The sequence below is a fragment of the Dunckerocampus dactyliophorus genome, chromosome 8 (genome assembly GCF_027744805.1).
Source record: "Dunckerocampus dactyliophorus isolate RoL2022-P2 chromosome 8, RoL_Ddac_1.1, whole genome shotgun sequence".
NCBI classification, from domain to species: Eukaryota; Metazoa; Chordata; class Actinopteri; order Syngnathiformes; family Syngnathidae; genus Dunckerocampus; species Dunckerocampus dactyliophorus.
In genome coordinates, this window is record NC_072826.1 from 2753962 (window position 1) to 2773930 (window position 19969).

The window sequence follows — 19969 nt, forward strand, 5'->3', positions numbered from 1 at the left end:
ACAATGTGCTCATCAGTCAAACGGCAACTGTGCACGACATGTATGTGCCTGTATGTGCGTGACAGTCTAAAGCAGGGGTGTCCTAAGTGCGGCTCGAGAGCCATTTATGGCCCACGACGGCTTTCTTAAAATACGATTAAAACAGTAAAATTTAAAAAACAGCAGCAATGGAAAAAAAAATGTAATTTGACAAGAATAAAGACAAAATATTAAGGGAGTAAAGTCATTATATTGACAGAAAAAATAGTTGAAATATTTTAGGAAAAAAAGTTGTAATATAGGAAACAAACCAAACAAAGAATTAAGTTGAAATTGTAGTAAAATTAGGTCGGGTAAATGCTATAATGTTATGATAATAAGTAGAACGTTGAAATATTTGTAAACTTAAAAAATTAAAAAACAGACAAAAAGTAATGTAAGGAGAAATTGTCCATAATAATAATAATACTTTGTCACTGATAAAATGAATAAATATATTTTATATGTCTAAATATATATACATTATATTAAATATTTTGTTTGGGTTGGTTTAAAAAAAAGACAAAGTAAAAGCGGCCCCCGCATCTTTTGATTTTTCAGCATGCGTGCCTTAGTGGAAATAGTTTGGATACCCCTGGTCTACAGCAAATAACCCGAAAAATACAGTAAGTCCTGCTAGAACACCATCGAACTATGACCTCTCACACCCAGAGTCTCCTTAAAGAAGGCGTCTCACCCTCTAAGTTTCACCAGTGATATGTTCTCTTGAACAAGTCAAATATGTTTTTGTCTAAATGAACTATCATATAGCCAACAGCATGGCTGCAACCAGGAAGTCTGGGCCCCATGGAACAATAAATAATAATAATTATTTTTTCATTACCTAGTTTTTAGTCAGGGGACCTTGGAATTGTCTTAACTATTCCCCCTTGTACAGCACCCCCGGCCAATAGCATTCATCATAAATAAATTAAAACATGTACACTAATCTATGTGATTGGTATTGGCCGATTTCTCTCATGGATGATCGGAATTGGCAGCATAAAACCCTGATTGGAGCATCCCTAACTAAAACCCGTAGGTGTCCCCGCCCCCAGTACAGACTTTGGTACGCAAGCACATGTGTGTAAAATGTGAGCAAGATTGGTTGAAAAACATGGCAGCCAACAATCAAAAGGTCTTTCCAAGTGTAATTGTTCAGATGTTAGTCAGGAATGCTCCTACTTATGCCTCATGGTGTTACATTCACAGTGGTGTTTTTCATTATGTCTCTCTCTCCTGGAAGAAAAGATGTTTGTGTCTGCAATGAGGTGGACAGACTGAGCGCTGCACAGCACTTAAACTGAATGAATATTGATTTCAAAACAAATTTCACCTGCTTTTTTTAAATCGACTCAAAAACAGCCGCTGAAAGGAGTCAAAGGGTTGACTTGAGTCTTCACTGGAGCGGACAAAAGTTCCCTCTTGTTTTCTGCTTTATTAAGATTGCATTGATACCTTGTTCCATTGGGAAAACGACTTTAAATGGTGTCTGTACTTGATGTACTCAGTCCTGTGTAGTTCACTTTCATTGAGGAAAAAAGCAAACCCTTTAACCTCTTGTTGGACATTGAACACAATTTCTGATCCTTCACGGCTTGGCCAGAATAAGACAGGCTAAGCAAATCTCATCAGAGTGCTTGGTTGGCGCGGTCCGAGCCTCTGGGTACCAGATGTGCCAGCTCAGTCGGCCAATGGCTGCCTGCCCAGCTTACAGCCTGATAGAGACCGATCCAATGGATGCCTTTGTTTTTGACATAATATATTTCTTCCTAAAAGAAGGTGGCATACTGACGTTGCAAACGTTTAAGACATCAATTCCATCCTTCTGCTGGTAGAGCAATCTACACCTGTCATCTCTCTGAACCTTATCGCATTCATACCTTTTCCAACACCATTCCATTTGCTCTGCTAGTACGGCGTGTTTGGTTAACTGTGAAGGCCGTCCACCGAACCAAGACCGGACCAAACAGGTGAGCCGAGACCAGAATCTCAGCTGTTAAAATATGCCACCCAGAATGATGTATGTGTAATTATACAATTATATTGTTTTAGGGACCCACATGCTGGCCCGGTGCAGTGGTTCTCAATTATTTTCTGTCATGCCCCCACTGGGGGACAGAAATTGAAATACTATTGAGAAACTGATATCTATTTATTTATCTGTACTGTACAGGCTGAACTCGGAACTGAAACCAGCGAAATGCAACAAAATGGAGAGCAGTGAAGCATACAAGCGTATTTAAGAGACAAATTGCATGCTGAGTACGATAAATTCATACATGTGGGCAGGTCTGAACTCATATTGAAAGTCCTCCCTGCCTCTCCGTGACCCCCCCGCCGCCCTATTTCAGAAGCGCTGGCCTAGTGGTTACCTTGTTGCTCTCACGGTCAGGGGATCCACTCCGGCTCCCTCCCAAAAATATGCCGGTTGTCCTCGCTAGGTTCGCGTGGGTATGATGCAGCCTGTCCCACCTGAGTTTGGGCAAGAGGCAGAGTACACCCTGGGCTGGTTGCCAGCCAATCGCAGGGCACATATAGACAAACAACCATTCACACTCACATTCATACCTATGGACAATTTAGGGGTGCCAGTTAACCTGACATGCATGTTTTTGGAATGTGGGAGGAGTACCCGGAGAAAAACCCCACACGCACGGGGAGTACATGCAAACTCCTCACAGAGATGTCCAACGGAGATTCAAACCCACACTATACTTTGTCTACACTATATGTGCTCTGTGATTGGCTGGATCAGTCCAGGTGTACATTGTACACATGCCCGGTCTAATCAAGGCAGGACTTTATGCAAATGCTTTACTAAGCATGATGTGTTCCTAAGACAAAAAGACAAGTGAGAAATAGGGCATACCAAGTATCTTTTTATCTTCCAGACCAGAGTACCAGACTACAAGTGTTAACGCATCCTATAAGACAGGACACGGTTTGCCCATAAACGGATGTATACTGTACAGTATGTGGCAAAGTGTTTTCTAGGCTGTAAAAAATAACCAAAACCTTGTGTTCAAAGGACATCTGAATGCTTCCCAGAACACTACTTTTTACGTGTGAACAGGATTTTATTCCACTCTGTTCCTTTGCAGGTCAAATATACTTTGAAAAATGGAATCCCATTTTGAGCTATAGAAAAACTGAGTCATTTTAAAAACGCATATTTTCATACAAACAGGTTTTTGTCCTGAAAAACTGAGCTTTTGGACAACTCTGGCCATGGTGGAGATTTTCATAAACTCCGGCTTCACGGGTAAAACAGAGCTTTTTGGTTTGAACATAAAGAACAGAACATAAAGTTATTATTAAGCAAAGGGCAATTAAAAAAAACAACAACAAAAAAAACATTCATGTTACTGACCAAAGTATTTGTTCACGTATCACATAGATGGTGCAAGAAGTTGGTGTGAATGCTTCGTATTTCTTTACAAAGTCACATGGAATACATATTACAGTGTTTCTAGTAGTTGTGCAGGAATTTTTAATGTTTGTACGCCAAACACAAAGTTTTTAGTTTTTGTTGTTGTGTGCACCTACACTTGGGTTCCAGGGGGAAGCAGAATAAACTCCCTTCCTCCTGCTTCTGCCTGATGCTGCCCATTGGGTCTGACATGATTAATGCTAATAGCCCAGCAAGTTGCTTGTTTGATACCTATTTTCACTTCCACCAAGGGAAAAGGGTTTCCATGGCTTGTGAAATTTTACCAACACACTGAATTGAATCACAAATAGGTTGTCAAACAGCCATAATTAAGCGTTTTTGTCTTACTCCCTATGCAGTTATGGGGTACGTTTGGTGCACATGCAGCAGTGAGGAAAGGAGTTGGAGTTATTGTTTATTTAATTTGCTCCAGACTGCATCTGGCCTCCTAAGTGCTGTGCCATTAAGGCGCCGCTCTTGTGTTTACCCTTGCTACAGCACTGAGGCTTATGGGAGAGCAATGGCAGACGCAGATCATGTTTACCATCTCGTGTGCTACCTCCAGAACAAGCACGCTGCTCCCCCGTGATTAAATTATTTATCCTCTTAAAACAAACGAGGGTCCGCTGTAATCTGACTCGCGCTTCTCTGTGATCTCCCCTTTTTTTTGTAGATTTATAACGAGAAGAAGAGCCAGTTTGAAATCAAGAGAAACAACCCCAAGGACCTCGTGGAGAGAGTGGCGCGGGACATTTCCAAGCTGCTAAACAGCAAGAGGAAAGCCCTGGAGGTAAGTGGAGGAATACGTGTTGAATACTTTACATACATGAATGCAACTTCATAGACACAAACACAGATTTCAATATAATATCATATAATGCAAAATGAAATATATATTTTGGGGATTATTTTTAGTTGAGTAATCTGAAGCTTGTTTTGATTAATCGATAAATCAGTCATGCCCTTGACCAGGGGGAGGCAACCCGTGGCTCTAGAGCCGCACGCGGCTCTTCAGCCTCCTTGTTGTGGCTCCTTTCAGTCATGACAGAAGAAAACAAAAGTTATTTATTGTAATTATTATTTATATGTTTTACTTGGGTTTATTTTATGTCTTGGAGCTTAAAATGAAACTGTGGCCCTTGCTGTTACCTGCAGACAGCCTCTTGAGTGTGCAGTCTTCATGGTAAGCTAACCATGAATACCCTCATTTTTTTTAGTACAAGATGGGGCAAACTGGCTCTTTTGATAGTAAAGGTTGCCGACCTCTGCCCTAGACGGACTGAATCACTATAAACCAAACAAAAAGAGTTAGTGGTTTGTTCCGCATGTCGATCACTGTCTTCCAAAGTCAAAGCTGATGTGTTTGAATATCTTGTTTGGCCAAAATACAAACACAGTAGGTTTGCTTTCATGGATGACTAAAGAAATGTAAAAAAATTCTGTTTGAGAGGTTGAAATCAGAGGATATTTACATTTTTAAATAAAAACATGATTAATCGATTACCAAAATACTGTAGTTGTTGATTAATGTGATAATGAATAATCGATTAATTGATTAATTATATTTTCTATAATAATAATATCTTTAATGCGCTTCACTCAGCATACATTTGCTTATGAATGAGCGCATATTTAATACTGTATTGGTCCCATGGCATTGTTTTATTAAACCACCTGCTTTTCATTATAACGAGTAAAAAAGTATTAAAAAATAGAAAAAATGTCCTGATCATCTACTGTTGCTCAACCAGCCAACATTGTAAAGCGCATGTAGAGGTAGAATAAGATGATCACTCATGAAACTTCCAATGCTTGTGGAGTTGATAAAACCTACATCAGAACTTTGAACATTTACAGTGGTGTGAAACGGTGTTTGCCCCATGAGCAAATGTTTCAGATCATCAAATGTAAATACAGTCAAACCTGTCTTAGCGGCCACCTTTATAGAAAGGCCACCTGCCTATAGCAGCCACTGAAAAATCCCCCCCAGCAAATTTACATGTTATAGACCCTGTGTATAGCAGTCACCTGTCCAACGCAGCCAGCGGCCACCCATTTTGTCTCCCTTGGTCAATATCTGACTGCATCTAGCGGCCAAATTACCAACTCAAGTAGAAGCTTCATGCACGAAAAAGTTTTGTTTTTCAATCAATGAAGGCGTCGTGTGTAGACTTTAATTACTGAGTCCTAGCTCAGTCACAATCATTCACAAGATCCACACAAACTGTCAGTTGTTCCACATAAAAAAGCCGTCTTCTTTTGAGCTTGCTATTTCCTGGTCAAACATGTAACTTTAAGAGCATTTGCACCAAAACATTACCACAAAGTAGGCTGGGAACAGGACGTGCTCCCAGCGACGCTACAATAAAAAAATAAAAAAAACATATGCTAGCATGCACGCGGCAGCGGGAGCAAAACTGAGTTGGGTTGTACTTAACTGAAGTATTTTATCAGTTATCAGTTATTATTAAGCCTCTAGCTTCCTTTTAGTAAGTAAAAACCTTGGCTATGATTGCACTACATTGTCATGTAGACCTACAAAGTACACTTGGAAGAACAAGAGGTGAATAAATGTATTGCAACTGATGTGAAACTGATGAGGGGTAGGATTAAATAAGCTTTGCTTCTTCCTACTCCTTTTTGGACATGCAAAATTGTGAATTGTACTATGTGATGTGCTACTGTTTGACTCATGCATGTTCAGGATTAAAACCATGAACCATGATAATAACAAGCCTAGTAGTGCTGTACAACTTTTATCAGCAGTCCGCAGTGCCCTCTACTGGTCAACATTATTATTATTATTATTTTCCCTTTTTTTTCTTTTTTTTCCTCTACTGGTCAACATTCAAACTGGACGCCAACCTGTCTGTAGAGGCCACCTGTCTATAGCGGCCACTTTTACAGACTCCCTCTAGTGGCCGCTATAGACAAGTTTGACTGTATTAGTCAGTGACAACACACAACACAACTGAACACAAAATGCAGTTTTTAAATGAAACTTTTCATGATTAAGGGGAAAAAAATCCAGACATACATGGCCTTGTGTGAATTTTTTTTCTCCCTTAATCATAAAAAGTTTCATTTAAAAACAGCATTTTGTGTTCAGTTGTGTTGTCATTGACTTTGTATTTAAATTAGTTTGATGATCTGAAACATTTAAATGTGACAAACATGCAAAAAAAAAAAAAGAAATCAGGAAGGGGGCAAACACTTTTTCACCCCACTGTAGCTTGTCTGTTGGATTGATAAGGAGTTATCTTAAATAAAGGTCAATTGGTGCGTTTTTTAAAATGTCAGCTAAACACGGTACAAGCATCACCTTTTCCATGCATTGACACAGCAGCACTCACGCAATTCAGCTGTCTTCCTTTATGTGGTTTTTCCTTTTCTGTCCATTGAAAAGAGACCCAATAATGTTGTAATCTCCGCTCTTAAATTACACCTCCAGTCAAACTGCCGCACCTGGGCGATAAGCTCGTTCATTTACGATTGCTGAACGCCGTGACAATATCACCACGAAGCACGACAGCTGTGCTTCGTGTGCCTGCCTTTTGCTCACTCATGCTTGGACGAGAACTTCGCTTGATGTTGAGATTTGTTCTTTCAGGCGGCCACTTTGGAAAATCTTGGATGAGATTGAAAAAGAACTTTATTTTGACATTTTGCAGTGCTCGATGATAGCACACTCTCTGCATGATGAGTCTGTGTAAGAAAAGAGATTTTAATGAAATGTCTTGCCACGTGACACCTCCTTTTTGAATGATCTATCTGACACTGATATGGTCACTTAGAGCCAAAGTGCTGACATTTCCTTCTGGGGTCTCAAAAAGGGATGGGAGTGTGTATCTTCCAGAAGCATGTGGTGTTTGGGGGGATGAAACACATTCATCCAAAGGAGGAGAGGTCTCTCAGGGGCGTGATTAATTTCACAGCAGGGATCCTAAAAGGGAACAAGGCGTCGCAGTACATCTCCTATGGTCATGATTGGATTTGGAATGACATTGGCTTTGGCACCCTTCCCCACCTGACACACACACACACACACACACACACACACACACAACAACCCCCGTTGCTTCCACTCAGACACACCAACTTCCACGTGTCCGCGAGACGCACTGAGGTGAAGAGTGGTAGAAGAGGAAAAAAAGAATGATGGGCTGGAATGAGAATGTTTCCCTGAGGCGTGGAAAAATCAAGAAATGATGTTCAGAAATTCATAGATTTAAAAATGAGCAGCAAACGGAAGGGAAGGAGAGTGCAGAGGGGTGGTGGGGCCAAAGTGTAGGAGCAAAAGTTTTTTGCAGCAAAGTGGAAGGGAAGAGAGATGAGGAGAACATGCAAATAGGATGGTGGTAAAGAAAAGTCGTCTGAAATGTCTCTGTGGAGTATAAATGTAAAACTATGCGACAAGTTCACATGCTTCATGCACACGCTATATTATTGGTTTTTATTTTCCACAACCTATTCCAACAGCGCTCCGGGTCATGTGTCGCTCATGAAAACATACTTTGACTCTAAATACTCGATCTGAGCTTTACCAGTGCTCAGGATTCAGCTGATTTACAATTTCTACTACGCGAAGAGCAAGGAATTAATCTTTTGGTAGGTATAAATGTATTTGAATGATTCATCCCGACAGATTTTGCATTTTGTGCTCAGGATATTAGAGCTACGAACGAGGGATGTACGAGTGGAATTAGACAGTCAACTGGAGGTCAGCAGATAATGGAAACATTTATTCAAACATACCTGCAATCAAGCTAATGAGACTCAATAGGGCACCACTCAAAACAGGTGTGGAGAAAAACATCAATTTAATGAAAGTGTTAAGTTGGCCACCTTTGAGTATTTTTATGCCATATGAACCTTTGCCTAATGGGCCGTGACTTGTGTAACAATTAAGAGCAGAGATGACGAACATTGGCTGTCTTATTGATGTCCCATATACCGATATTGTCCAGCCCTTAATTTCCGATACCGATATAGGCAGCAGCTCTTCCCTCAAACAAATGTCGGTCACATGTTTTCTAAAGAATGAACGCATTGTGTTTCTTTTACTGTGATGCCACTGGATGCAGTTGACAAACACTGTTTGTGCAAAACAAGACAAATACAGTCGTCCCTCGCTACATAGCAGTTCAAACATCGCTTCCTCACTCTATCACAGTTTTTCGAAAACGAAAGAATTAATAAATGACTGACTATGGCCTATTATTAGTAAAAAAAATATTGAAAGACAAGTTATATGTAGTGTTCTGGTCACAAGGCATCAGTAGTGTTACATTGATGAAACATGACATGAACGCCAGGGATGTCACAAGATCTTGTGACAGGATTTTTCGTTCAGAAAAAAAATGTCTTGCGATAATAGATAAATAAACACGTCCACTTGATCCAGTGTTCCCATCTGGGAAAAAAATACACATCAAGATGTGGAGCCTTCGCCCCAACAGTCAGCACTCAGGAGACGTTTGGTGGACAATGTAAACACAAATGGAACAGCGCAAAATGTTGTGCGTTCACAGAAAGCCATCACAAAAGCAATGATGCTGTTTAATACAGTTGAAAAGCCAGCGTTACAAGAAAGGCTGCAAATGTTAGACTATGAATTGCATGTGAGAAAATGCAGCTCACAAACGACAATTCCAGGAATTTGTGGGACAACAAAGACTTCAAAATGCACATGCACTGTTTTGTGGCGCAGTTAAATACATTTTGTTTGTCCAGTCAGACTCTTTTTATTGTACTTTTGTTAAAGTTCATGTTAAAATCCCCCATCTCGTGCATCGTCCCGTCTCGTGAGTTGGGTGTCTCGTGACACCCCTAATGAATGCTGCGTGATATATTTAGGGGATTACCTGCAGGGTTTAGCGTGTGTATTTGTGTACTGTAGTGTGTCTGGTGTGAGATGAGAGCAACAGGCTCCCACCTGAGCGAACCCATCAGAGAGTCTTCTCCTGACAGCTCTTTGAAGCCACAGCAGCTGCCCTTGTATCCTGTCATGTGCACAAAGCCCAGGCAGGTAGGATGGATCCAGACGACGGATCCAGGCCCTTACCTCATCCTCTGCACCTCTTTGCGACGCTTCACGTGAGATCGGGCCTGAGATCAGCCGGGTTGCTCAGAAACCAGATGGCACCGCATCTTGTCCGCTTGTCAGTCAGCAGCCAAAAAGAGTTGGAACTGTCAGTCAGAGCGCTGCTGGGATTTTCCCGCCTCAAGCAAACAGATTTCAGAGTCGTGTTACGTTGCCATCAGCATCTGTGGAGCAAAAAGCACTGTGTTCAAATCTTTTCACTTGTGATTTCACAGAGGAGCCTGGTGGAATAGAGAAGGGACTAAGGTTGGTCTAATCCAATTACACACATTTCAATACTATTCCAATAGCACTTAAAGGCAGAAGGAAGGCTGCTTGATGAATACACACCCAGCTCTCAACTAGGTGTCTTATTGCCACGCTCGCAGTGCGGAACAATGGAGGTTGAGGCCAGGAGAATGGTCTCGCCGCCTATGAATTTTCACGCAAAATGTGGCCAAGGAAATGTACTGTTGGATAACGACTTTGGGAGGAATCTGGCACCAGGCACGCAGATTAAAAAGGCTGCAGTCATAGAGGTTGTTTAGGGTATGCACATAGCAGCAGTTGATGGAAGCATTCCTTAAAAAATAAGATGGACCCACATAAATAGATTTCAGTGCTCCTCACAGAATCTGCTGCTGCATGTTTTTTTGGGGGGGGGGGGTCCTATTGGACTAGAGATGAAACTCAGTTTGCCACTTAGTCGAGCAGTACAGAATAGTTCTACCACGTGTCTGAATGCACTGGGTATTGATGAGTAGAGGAGCTTTACTTTGGCCCCTTCATCCCCTTTGTGGTTGGTGTGCTGCACTGCATCAGTATGGCTGCTAATATCTTGAAACCGCAGAGTGAGACTGATGTGTACTTCCACCTGCTCTAGTCGTAGTGTCGCCAACAAGTATTGCTGTTGCTACAGTCCAGCAGTTTTGCTGATATCCTGCCACACTTACAACACAACAACAAGCTCCTTTCACTTGCTACATCCAGTAGCACAGTTGTTTCTTGCTATTTTACTATTAACTATAAATAGCAACCCCCCAGGCTCAATAGGGGTGTCCTGATACAACTTTTTTCCATTGTACTTTTCTTAAAAGTAATCTTGTAGACCCAATCTTGTGTATTGTCTCGTGACACCCCTAGTTGAAACCCAACATTACTCACCACTGACAGGGGCTGGCTCCTTTCTCTTACAGCCAGTGACTTTTTGCCGTCCCGTGGAGGTTTCTCACGCTTTGCAAATGTCTTAGGAAGCCGTGGCGTTGCGAAAATCTTGCTCTTTTGTTGTCATTCTCAGTGTCACTTTTGTCTGGAGGCAAATTAGCCCTTTAGCTTGAGCTGTCCTCTTCCTCATGCAGTCGTCCAGCCTTTCGAAACCGATTGGTGAAAGTGGATTTTTTGACACTATGAAGAAAGACACATTATAAACTTTGCAATCCTACCTCCACTCGATGTTCTCAGCGTCACTTGTTAGCCCTGATAATGAGACATAAGACGCTGTTTTTTTATCGGAGTTAAACATCTGCGGTCCAAGCAATCCAAACAGAAGCTGTAGTAAGTCTACACTTGATCAAACTTACTTAAAGGGTCACTGACATGATTTATCAGCTTTGCCTGAATATGCTCTGTATTGTTTGTAGTTATGTATACGTTGGTCGTTTTTTGAAAGTGAACGGTAAATTCGTACGTGGCGGGAAACACTTCTGATATCATATCCGTCTTTGAAAAGTCACATCCGGAAGTGACGTCGGTAAAGACAGAGTAAACAACCATAGGAGAATGGACGAGACAGATGTTTACAGTAGCTATAGTAAAGATTTGAGCGATGTGTCAATAGTTTTCGAGGAGGAAGAAACCTCTGGAGATGAAACATGCAGAACATGGAATTAAGCCGTATTTATTCGAACCGCCGATGATGGACAATATGTCTGATGTGGAGGTGTCCGAACACAAAGATGCAGATGAAGATTGGTCGTCTTCAAACAGAAAATGTTAAGTGTAAATTACCTTGGAGTTGCCTATCCTTCAATTATTGTTTCAAATCGGCTTCTTAATGAGCGTAAAGTGGTCTTCAGAGCCTTTTCATTGTGTAGTTTGCTGCTGTCGCCGCCTCGCCACCCACTGGCAGCATATCGCTGTGAAAGTATGTTTTATAACATGTACAGTATAATGCTTGGAATGCTTGTTGCTACGGTGGTGTTTACAACACAATACATAAAAAAGATGACTTCCTGTGTTCTGTGGCAACTGACGCCGTCCTCCTGTGTAGCATAGCATCAGGAATTGCATCCTAGCATCCAAAATGCCTTTGTACCGTACTTTAAAGCCAAATGTCCCTTGTAAAGGTGTTCATTAAAAGCAGTCTTCAGTGAAATGAACGTGAGGCGGTGGTCCATTTGTCCCCCGTCTGTATACTTGCTTCGTTCATTGTAGTAATGAACCTTCGTCTTTTGGAAAAGAAAACAATCTTACAGTATCACTCGGACACTGTGAACAACACGTTTTGGCATGACTACGGGCAAACAACTCCCTTTCCAAGGAGTTCAGACCATAATGGCGTCCGCCACGTACAAAAATATAATTTTTATGAATTTAACATTCAATTTCAAAAAACAAACATATTTACTAGCACAGAACATATTTAAGCAAAGTTGAAAAATCATGTCAGTGACCGTTTAAGATTTGTCAGACCAAAACTGCAAAATAACTGCATGAGACTTCAAAACATATTAGCGTCCACTTCACTCTTCCAACTCACTGATTCCTGAAGCTGCACTCAAAGCATCATGGGAACTGTAGTTAGTTTTAAAGCCGTAAATTAGCTGTGTGAGAAAAAAGTGGCGACTTATACACCGGAAATTACGGTAGTCTTTCTTAAAGCGTGTCTTGTTTTGCTCCATTTTCCAAATAAAGCTTGTAAAACTGAAATAAATACAATACCTTAAGCAGAAATGCTGAAAGAGTGTTCCACTAATCACCGTTCTCCAGCACATGTTGATTGGAACGTTAGTCGAACATTGGACGAAACACGCATTGAGGTTTTTCAAAATCCTGGGTTAACGAGCAATGTTAACTTGTTTGTCAAAGTTTGTAAACGTTTGAGGCTGCTTGTCTTCTCGTAGATGACGGAGATGCGTGTTGACTTAATGATGATGCTGGTCGTAATTGTGACGGATTGCGGGGAACGCTTGGACGGGACACCGCGCGGTGACGATGAAAGTGTGCTTGACAGAATTAATCGATCACACTGCAAGCGGGGCTTGTGTCTCCGTCCCAACCATGGAAACCGAGATGACACAGCCGGAGTCAGGGCTGGGGGGGTACGGGGGCTGTTGAGAGTCAACTGTCATCACGTTACACGTATTAATAATTCACTGAGACACTGACTCTAAAGCGTGGCTCACACAGTGCACACTTGTCACAGGTGATTGGATCTAGTCACTTGATAAAGCAACGAAATGCAGCAAAACATCTGATTTTACACCTGCTCGTATTGAGCAACAGTAGCTTTTTCATCTTTGCAGTCGCGACCTGTACGCAGACATAAAATGACCCTACTGTCGGGTTTTCTAACTGATGCTGAGATGTGTTGGAGTCCTTCAGTCAGTGGCTGCATGTTGCCCCCAGCCACTTTCATGCATCCTGACAAAGAGGTGCCTAAAAAGCTCTCTAAATCACATGAAGCACTCAATTTCAGCGTTTCTGTCGTCCCCAGCAGCAGCGCCGCGGACAGCAGCTGGTGTGCTCACAATGAATTACACCACCGGCGGCAAGTGATTATGTGCCCCCTGTCGGCGTGAATCAGTGACAAATGAAGGTGTTTCACTCTGATGGAAAGACAAGCCTGCATGCTGCTCCCCGCAGACCTCCTTCTAGAGCAACATGTGCTAAATGCTAAATGGTACATGCATTTAGTCAACTTGTCCAGTGCAAACTACTATGCTTATACGGATTCACTGCACAAAGGTGGGACAAAAAGATGCATAGATTGAATTGAATTTCTACCAAGTGGTTTTCAAAATGTGAGGTGTCAGAAGACATGAGGGACGGGTAGCAGCTTGAGAAAAATAAAGAAACACATATTTGTCAAAGCTTCTCTAAGCTAACTGTAGTCATTTTTAAAGGTAAAGTGAATAGATATGTACTGTAGTTTTAGCACTGAGAGAGTGAAGAGAAAACTTAAATATGAAATATGCTCCAGAAAAGTAGTTTTTCAGGCGGTGGGGGATGGCCAGTGATAGTGCCCAGAAGCCGCCCTCATGCAGATGCTGGCTCTTGCTTACTTCAACCAATAAAGAACTTCCATTTACTGAAAAGTGAGTAATAGTCATTTACGCTCCTCATACTTTTACTGTTGTTTACTGGACCCATTCACTTTCATAAAAACCCTTCTAAACTATTACTGTGTATAGTGCATCCTTTTTAAAATCATTTGATATATTTTAATATACTATATATTTCATTTATTTGCTTGCTTGTTTGTTGGAGAATTGCCTGCTAACATTAAGCACAAAAGCTAAGCAGCTTTAGCTTTTGCATTTTGTTCCTTACTGGTCCCCAAATGCACCAAACCTGACCTTACAACCAAGGTAAGTACTGAACCGTGGTCCTGGCATACTGTGAGGCCACAAAATTGTAGTGTTGTCATGTTGTATCGTAGAAGCTCGTTTTTTAGGTAAACATTCGCTATTCATGATATTCCTTGTCACACGTGTCGCTGGTGACATGTCCTTAATTGTCTTGAGCCTAACTTGATTGACTTCCTCGCTAGCGAGCTCACGAAGACCCAGCAGGCCCGTCTCAGTAATAGCGAGCGCCCCCACCCCCTTTCCCCCAGTGTGGCCCGTGTTCATCTGGGCAGCTTAATGAATTACAAGAGCTTCGTAATGAGTGTGCCAGTGCCGACTGTGTGGAGGTCAGCTAGTTTGAATAATGAATCAAGCCAGTCACCGGTTAGAACTTAACTTGCACTCTTAGATACACTTTGCCACTGCAGCATGCAGGAAAGGGCACGCTAACACATTCATTGTGCCACCACCACCGCCAGTAGGAAGTTAAAAAAATAACATTAAAAAGTGGCTTCTAACTAAGTAATTTAATTTTCCATTTTCCGTTGGCCTGCGGAGAAGCGGGTGTAAGTCTGCAGTCCCATCAGGGAAGAGCAGGGGAAGTAGGACGAGCTCTAGTTCAATAAAAATAGACGTTACTTCTTGCAAAAACATGACATCACTGTCAGCGAAGTTCTCGACAGAGAATAGAGAGAAAAGTTGTGTATTGTGGGGACGTGTACGATGTTTCGCCTAAGTTAGGCAAGTAAATTAGAATGCATGATATTCAAATTGATTGAAATCTCTCTTGCAAATGTCTCAGTAGTTTTATCAGCACAGCTGAAAAGATCACGTAGGACAAGTATCTCAGTTCGTTGTCACTTGCTTACATTGTTTGGCTTCTTTAATATCAAACAAATGAGTGATAACCTGCTTTCCGAGGGAAAAAAATCATCATTGACAGTCTCGGTGACAACCTCGGTGGAGGTCTGTTAAACAAACGTTTTGACAAAATGCTTGCAATAGATGAAGCAAAGTGATTACACATCTCCCTGAATGTGGGAAACCAGAAGTTTCTCAGATAGTCTCTCCTATCTGTTGACATTTTAACGATCACGATAAATGCCATGGGGTACGTAAGTAATCACCACAACCCAATACCAAAGCTGGATTACATTTTTTTTTGGCCTATTTTGAGTTTTGTACTGGAACTCACTGGAAATTGTAAATTGAGCGTTGTTGGCAGTTTTTGGAGTTTTTTTGTTTTTTTTTAATAAAGGCCCCTGGGCCACATTTTGGACACCCATGACTGTTTCACCAGGAAGGCAGGTGCTGCTAGGAGAAGGAGAAGTGTGTCTACTTCACAATCAGAGGTAGACATCCTGCACGGCGGATACTTCACCTTTTGTGGATTGCTTGTGTTTAATTAGCGAATAAATGCATGATGCAAGAAACACTTCCTGCCTTTCACTTCTAATGCGCACCCCTACTTGCTAGATATATATCAGTCATGCTGCTAAATTGTCAACACGGATGTCCTCCACGTATGAGGTGTGTTATGAAGCAGAGTTATGGTCGCCAAGGTACCCCTTCATGTCTGACACACGCTCCGGGCTGCCCCGGTGCTGAGTACAGAGCGGAGGGAGCCAACCACTCTAGCCGCCATGGTGCACTGTTCGGGTACCTGCTGTGAGCAGGTCCGGTGCTACCATTATTAATGTTGATGATGATTAATGGTGACAGTTCTTAAGGGTGCAGACAATTCCAAAGAGCGACGTGTTTTGATATGATAAATCTAGTAACTTTGATCAAATGTGGAATTGCTACAGCTTCTGCTTGGATATTAAGATGTGCGAGAGCTGCTTAACTCTGATGGTTAAACATCCGCATGTCACTCGCTGATGCTGAAGGTAGGTTGGATTTCAGTGTTTACAGTGTGTGTAAAGCACGTCCGATAATGCCTAGCACACTTGCATCTTATGTTTATTTTCATTATTCACAGTAGCAATGCCATAGTTCAGTCTGATGGGCTTCAGGCTGCCCTGCTCTCGCGAGACAACTTTGCTCCAAATGAGAAATCTCGTGAGATGCGACACCCCTATCAAACACATATCAATATGTTAAAATAGCGTTGCGTAATTTCTCTCGCTATCCCCTTGCTTGCCCCTGTCATTCAGATCTATGAACCCCTATTAGCAACCATCTGTTACAACCTGCAGCACACCTGTATGATATGAAGGGAGCGCTGTGGAAAGTATGGCTCACTACTTCATGGCAGCCTTGAGATGACTGTTTAACCTTCAAAGAGGAGAAGTCACCCTCGCGCTGCCAGACACCCGCCATGGCGTCACTTTTGGGCTGCTCACTGGACACGTGTCAGAAGGCCGGCGACACCGATGTTCTCACGCGCTCTCACATAACGTGGAAGGTCGGTGTAAACACCAACACTCGCAGCGACAGGTCAAAGCGCTGTGTTTTAAAAGCAGACGGCTGTCTATATCCGGATTACTGTTTGTGCCGTATTAAGTCATTCTATCACTCCCACCGATAAAGGTCACAACATCCCACCCACTGTCCCTTGGCAGCGTTTCACATTAGTCAAAATGTCAGAACCTGATCTGCTTGGTGGCAGCACGGTGCCTCCGGCGCTTTCTTCACATCTTCATCGCACACGTTTATTTAAGCTCTGAATGCGCCATTTTCAGCTCCATTTGAATGCAGCACCTTTTTCCCCTTGCCCCTTCTAAACAAATGTCATTGCAGATAAAGATTCTGTGTGTGTGTGTTTTTTTTCCCCAGGTTCCGGCCCTGCACAGAGCGCACGCACGTGCGTGCACACACACACACACACACACACACACACACAGACACACACACACAGGAAGTGCATGTATAGGTGGGTGGTTTGGATTCCGCATCTAAATGTATCCTTGATAGGAACAAATGCTCTTTTGTCTTGGAGCAACTTCTTCATGTTGCTACAGCAGCTGTTTCACTCTTTCATTTCCCCGTCAGCCATAGACAAATGAATAGAAATGACTGCTTTGTGCCTCTATGCACATGTCTTGCCAAGCTGCAGAAAACATACATTTCATAATCATTTGGCTATAATAGCGACTCTCTCTCTCTCTCCCCCAAGAGAGAACACATGTAAAACTGATGGGGAGAAGGCATTAAGCATGCTGCAAAAATGACAGACTTTGAAAATGTTACTATGCTTAATACTAATACTGCTAATAAGCTAATCAAATATTATACTTTTGCTGTTAGAACCAATATTTACTGACGTACAAGTCATTTGTTTGGACTAGTATAATGATGACAACAAGAATAGCTCATTAGAGTTTAATTTAAGTGTTGTTGCAATGACGAATGGACTAGAGACGTGTTTATTAGGAGTCGGAGATACTGTGCATATATGGTGTTGGAATTACACCGCTGTTGATGTGTTCAGGTCAGAATAAAGTTATTAAAGAGCGTCAAACTATGTGGAGAGCCACATTGTGCCGCCATCTGTCGTTATAGCAGAGATCCGTGGCTTGCCATGATGTGTATGCACTAATTACGTTTAAAAAATGTACGTAATTAATTAAAATAATTAGTTACCGCCGTTAACGTACTATTTTTGACAGCCCCAATTTTTGTAATATTTTGGGGGTCTGGAACAGATGAATTGGATTTACGTTATTGCCACTGTTTTTGCACAAGATCGCAGAAGAAGAGGCCATGGAAGGTCCTGAACCATACTGAGAAGCCCAGCTTTGATTCTAAAGTCATGGAAAGTCATGTTCTTCAACTTTCTCTTTCTTTATGGAATGGACAAGGGCAATCATGGGCTTGTCGTGAAAATAACCTCTGTTCTTTCCACATAGAGATCAGTCCTTTTCACCAGAAAATGTCGGGACTGTGTTTGTGGTCTTATAAGATAAGATGGCTACCGAACGTAGATGTTAGAATACAATGCTACAAAGTAATACATTGAAAGGATTTCAGAGGTCATGTTGCTTTCGTGCAAAGCGTGTTGAACAGTTCTGCTCATCATGCTAATGTCCACAGTCCCCCTGCACAGTGAGGACACTGACACAAGGGAGGCCAAGGGAATCAGAGGTCGGCGTGCCTTTTATTTTGCTCTTCCATCAGAGCAAGCAGTTAATCTTTGTGGGCTTATCAGGATGCCAGCCACCCTCGCCCTGCCTACAGGGAGGAAAGGCATCGCATGCTTCCGCCTTCTCTTCCTCCCTTGCCCTCGTCTTCTCCTTATAACTCACTGATTGAAGAAGGTAGCTGTAGATTGAATTATTTTCTCCCTTTCCATTTCTTCCAAGTTTGCATTGCGCTGTCACTTCTTTTCTGCTGTGTTATTCTTCCTACGTGGAATGTGTTTAGGGGTCTGTCTGGGCTTGTTGCTTTGTCCCGTATCAGCTGTGGTGTAGGCCTGCAGAAAGAATGTGTGTGTCCATGCTGTTCGTTGGACTCCGTATTTTCATTGAAATGGTGATGATGTTCCGGAGAGACATTATTGAACAAGACCGTGAGACAGAGAATATGGCGTAGTGATGTCCTCAGTTGTACACAGTGTGTACATGCACTCGTCTTATACAAGAAGCTGCTGGAAGTTTCTTACTGTGAGAATAAAAACAAAAATGTTTTAATACGCAGACTGTAAGACGACCACTCTTTTTCAATAGTTTCTGTAAGAAAAAAAGCTAATATAAGACTAAAAATACGAAACTGACAAAATTAATCCTATCCATTTATGGAACCTATCCAAACCATATTTCAGTAAAATAACTACCGTAAATTCCAGACTATAAGCCGGTCCTTTTCCCACACGCTTTGAACCCTGCAGCTTAAAACAACAAGGTGTCTACTTTATGCCTTAAAAGAACTACAGTTCCCATGATGCTAAGAGTGCAGAGTCAGGAAGTAGTGAATTTCTGAAGTGGACGCTTATATTCGGTCTCGTGCCGCGATCGTGCTTTCATCTGACAAATCGTAAGTAAGTTAGATCAAGTGTAGAATTGCAAGCTTCTCCTTGGAACGTGGCAGTTGTTGAAATCGACATCAAGTGTAAGTAGGATTGCAAGGTTTATGGTGTGTCTTTCTGTGTAAATATCCCATGTTACAACGTGGACACCTTCTGTGCATAGACAAGTGCTTCCTATATACAGTCGTCCCTCACTCATCATCTCTCATCACGTTTTTTAAAAGATCGCTGTTTCGTGGTTGACTACAGTCTATTATTAGTCCAAAAAATGCATATTTAAACAAATATATATAATATATGGCCTAAGTTAAGCATTTTCAAGCATAAAAGTATTCTAAATGAAGTGAATCACAAATACAGTTTTAAGGCCATTCAAGACGTTGATGAACTGTCTACACTGGCCACTAGGTGTCTCTAGTAACACGCACCAGACGATCGGCAACGATAGGTTTTTATTCCAGTCATCCAGCTATCTTCTATGCGGCTTATCCTCACTGGGGTTGCGGGTATGCTGGAGCCTATCTAATTGTTTATCTCACAACAGGAACCATAATAACATAATCCTAATCATGATAATAGTCATTGTTACCGCCTTCTTGGCTGTTGTCTCGGGAAAGAGGAACACGTAACTTAAAAGGACCGACTTGGACGATTTGGAGTGATTTTATTTTACAAACGAAAATAAGGTTTAGCGTCTGGCAATAAAGTGAAGCAGAAACTCAACAAGCGACCTTAGCTTGGGTCCATTAAATAACAAAGCCGGGCGCCTAGACATGTTCGGCCGATGAATGGGCGGTGTGGTCGCAGCTGTGGTGGGCTGGCGTGCTTCGGAGGAGCGAGCGAGAGAGAGAGCGACGGCGCCTCCACTGTTTTATCCCCAGGCTCCACCCTGCCTGGACAAT

General features: G+C 42.0%; 1 protein-coding gene across 4 annotated transcripts in view; it reads left to right on the forward strand.

Moving 5' to 3' along the window:
* The window catches only part of cacna2d2a (calcium channel, voltage-dependent, alpha 2/delta subunit 2a), a 211760-nt gene that overhangs the window by 52277 nt on the left and 139514 nt on the right, over window positions 1-19969 (forward strand). For all 4 annotated transcript variants that reach the window (XM_054783714.1, XM_054783711.1, XM_054783712.1 and 1 more), the window contains exon 3: window positions 4125-4241. In XM_054783714.1, the coding sequence (XP_054639689.1) occupies window positions 4125-4241 (117 nt within the window). The remainder of the gene's footprint in view (window positions 1-4124; window positions 4242-19969) is intronic.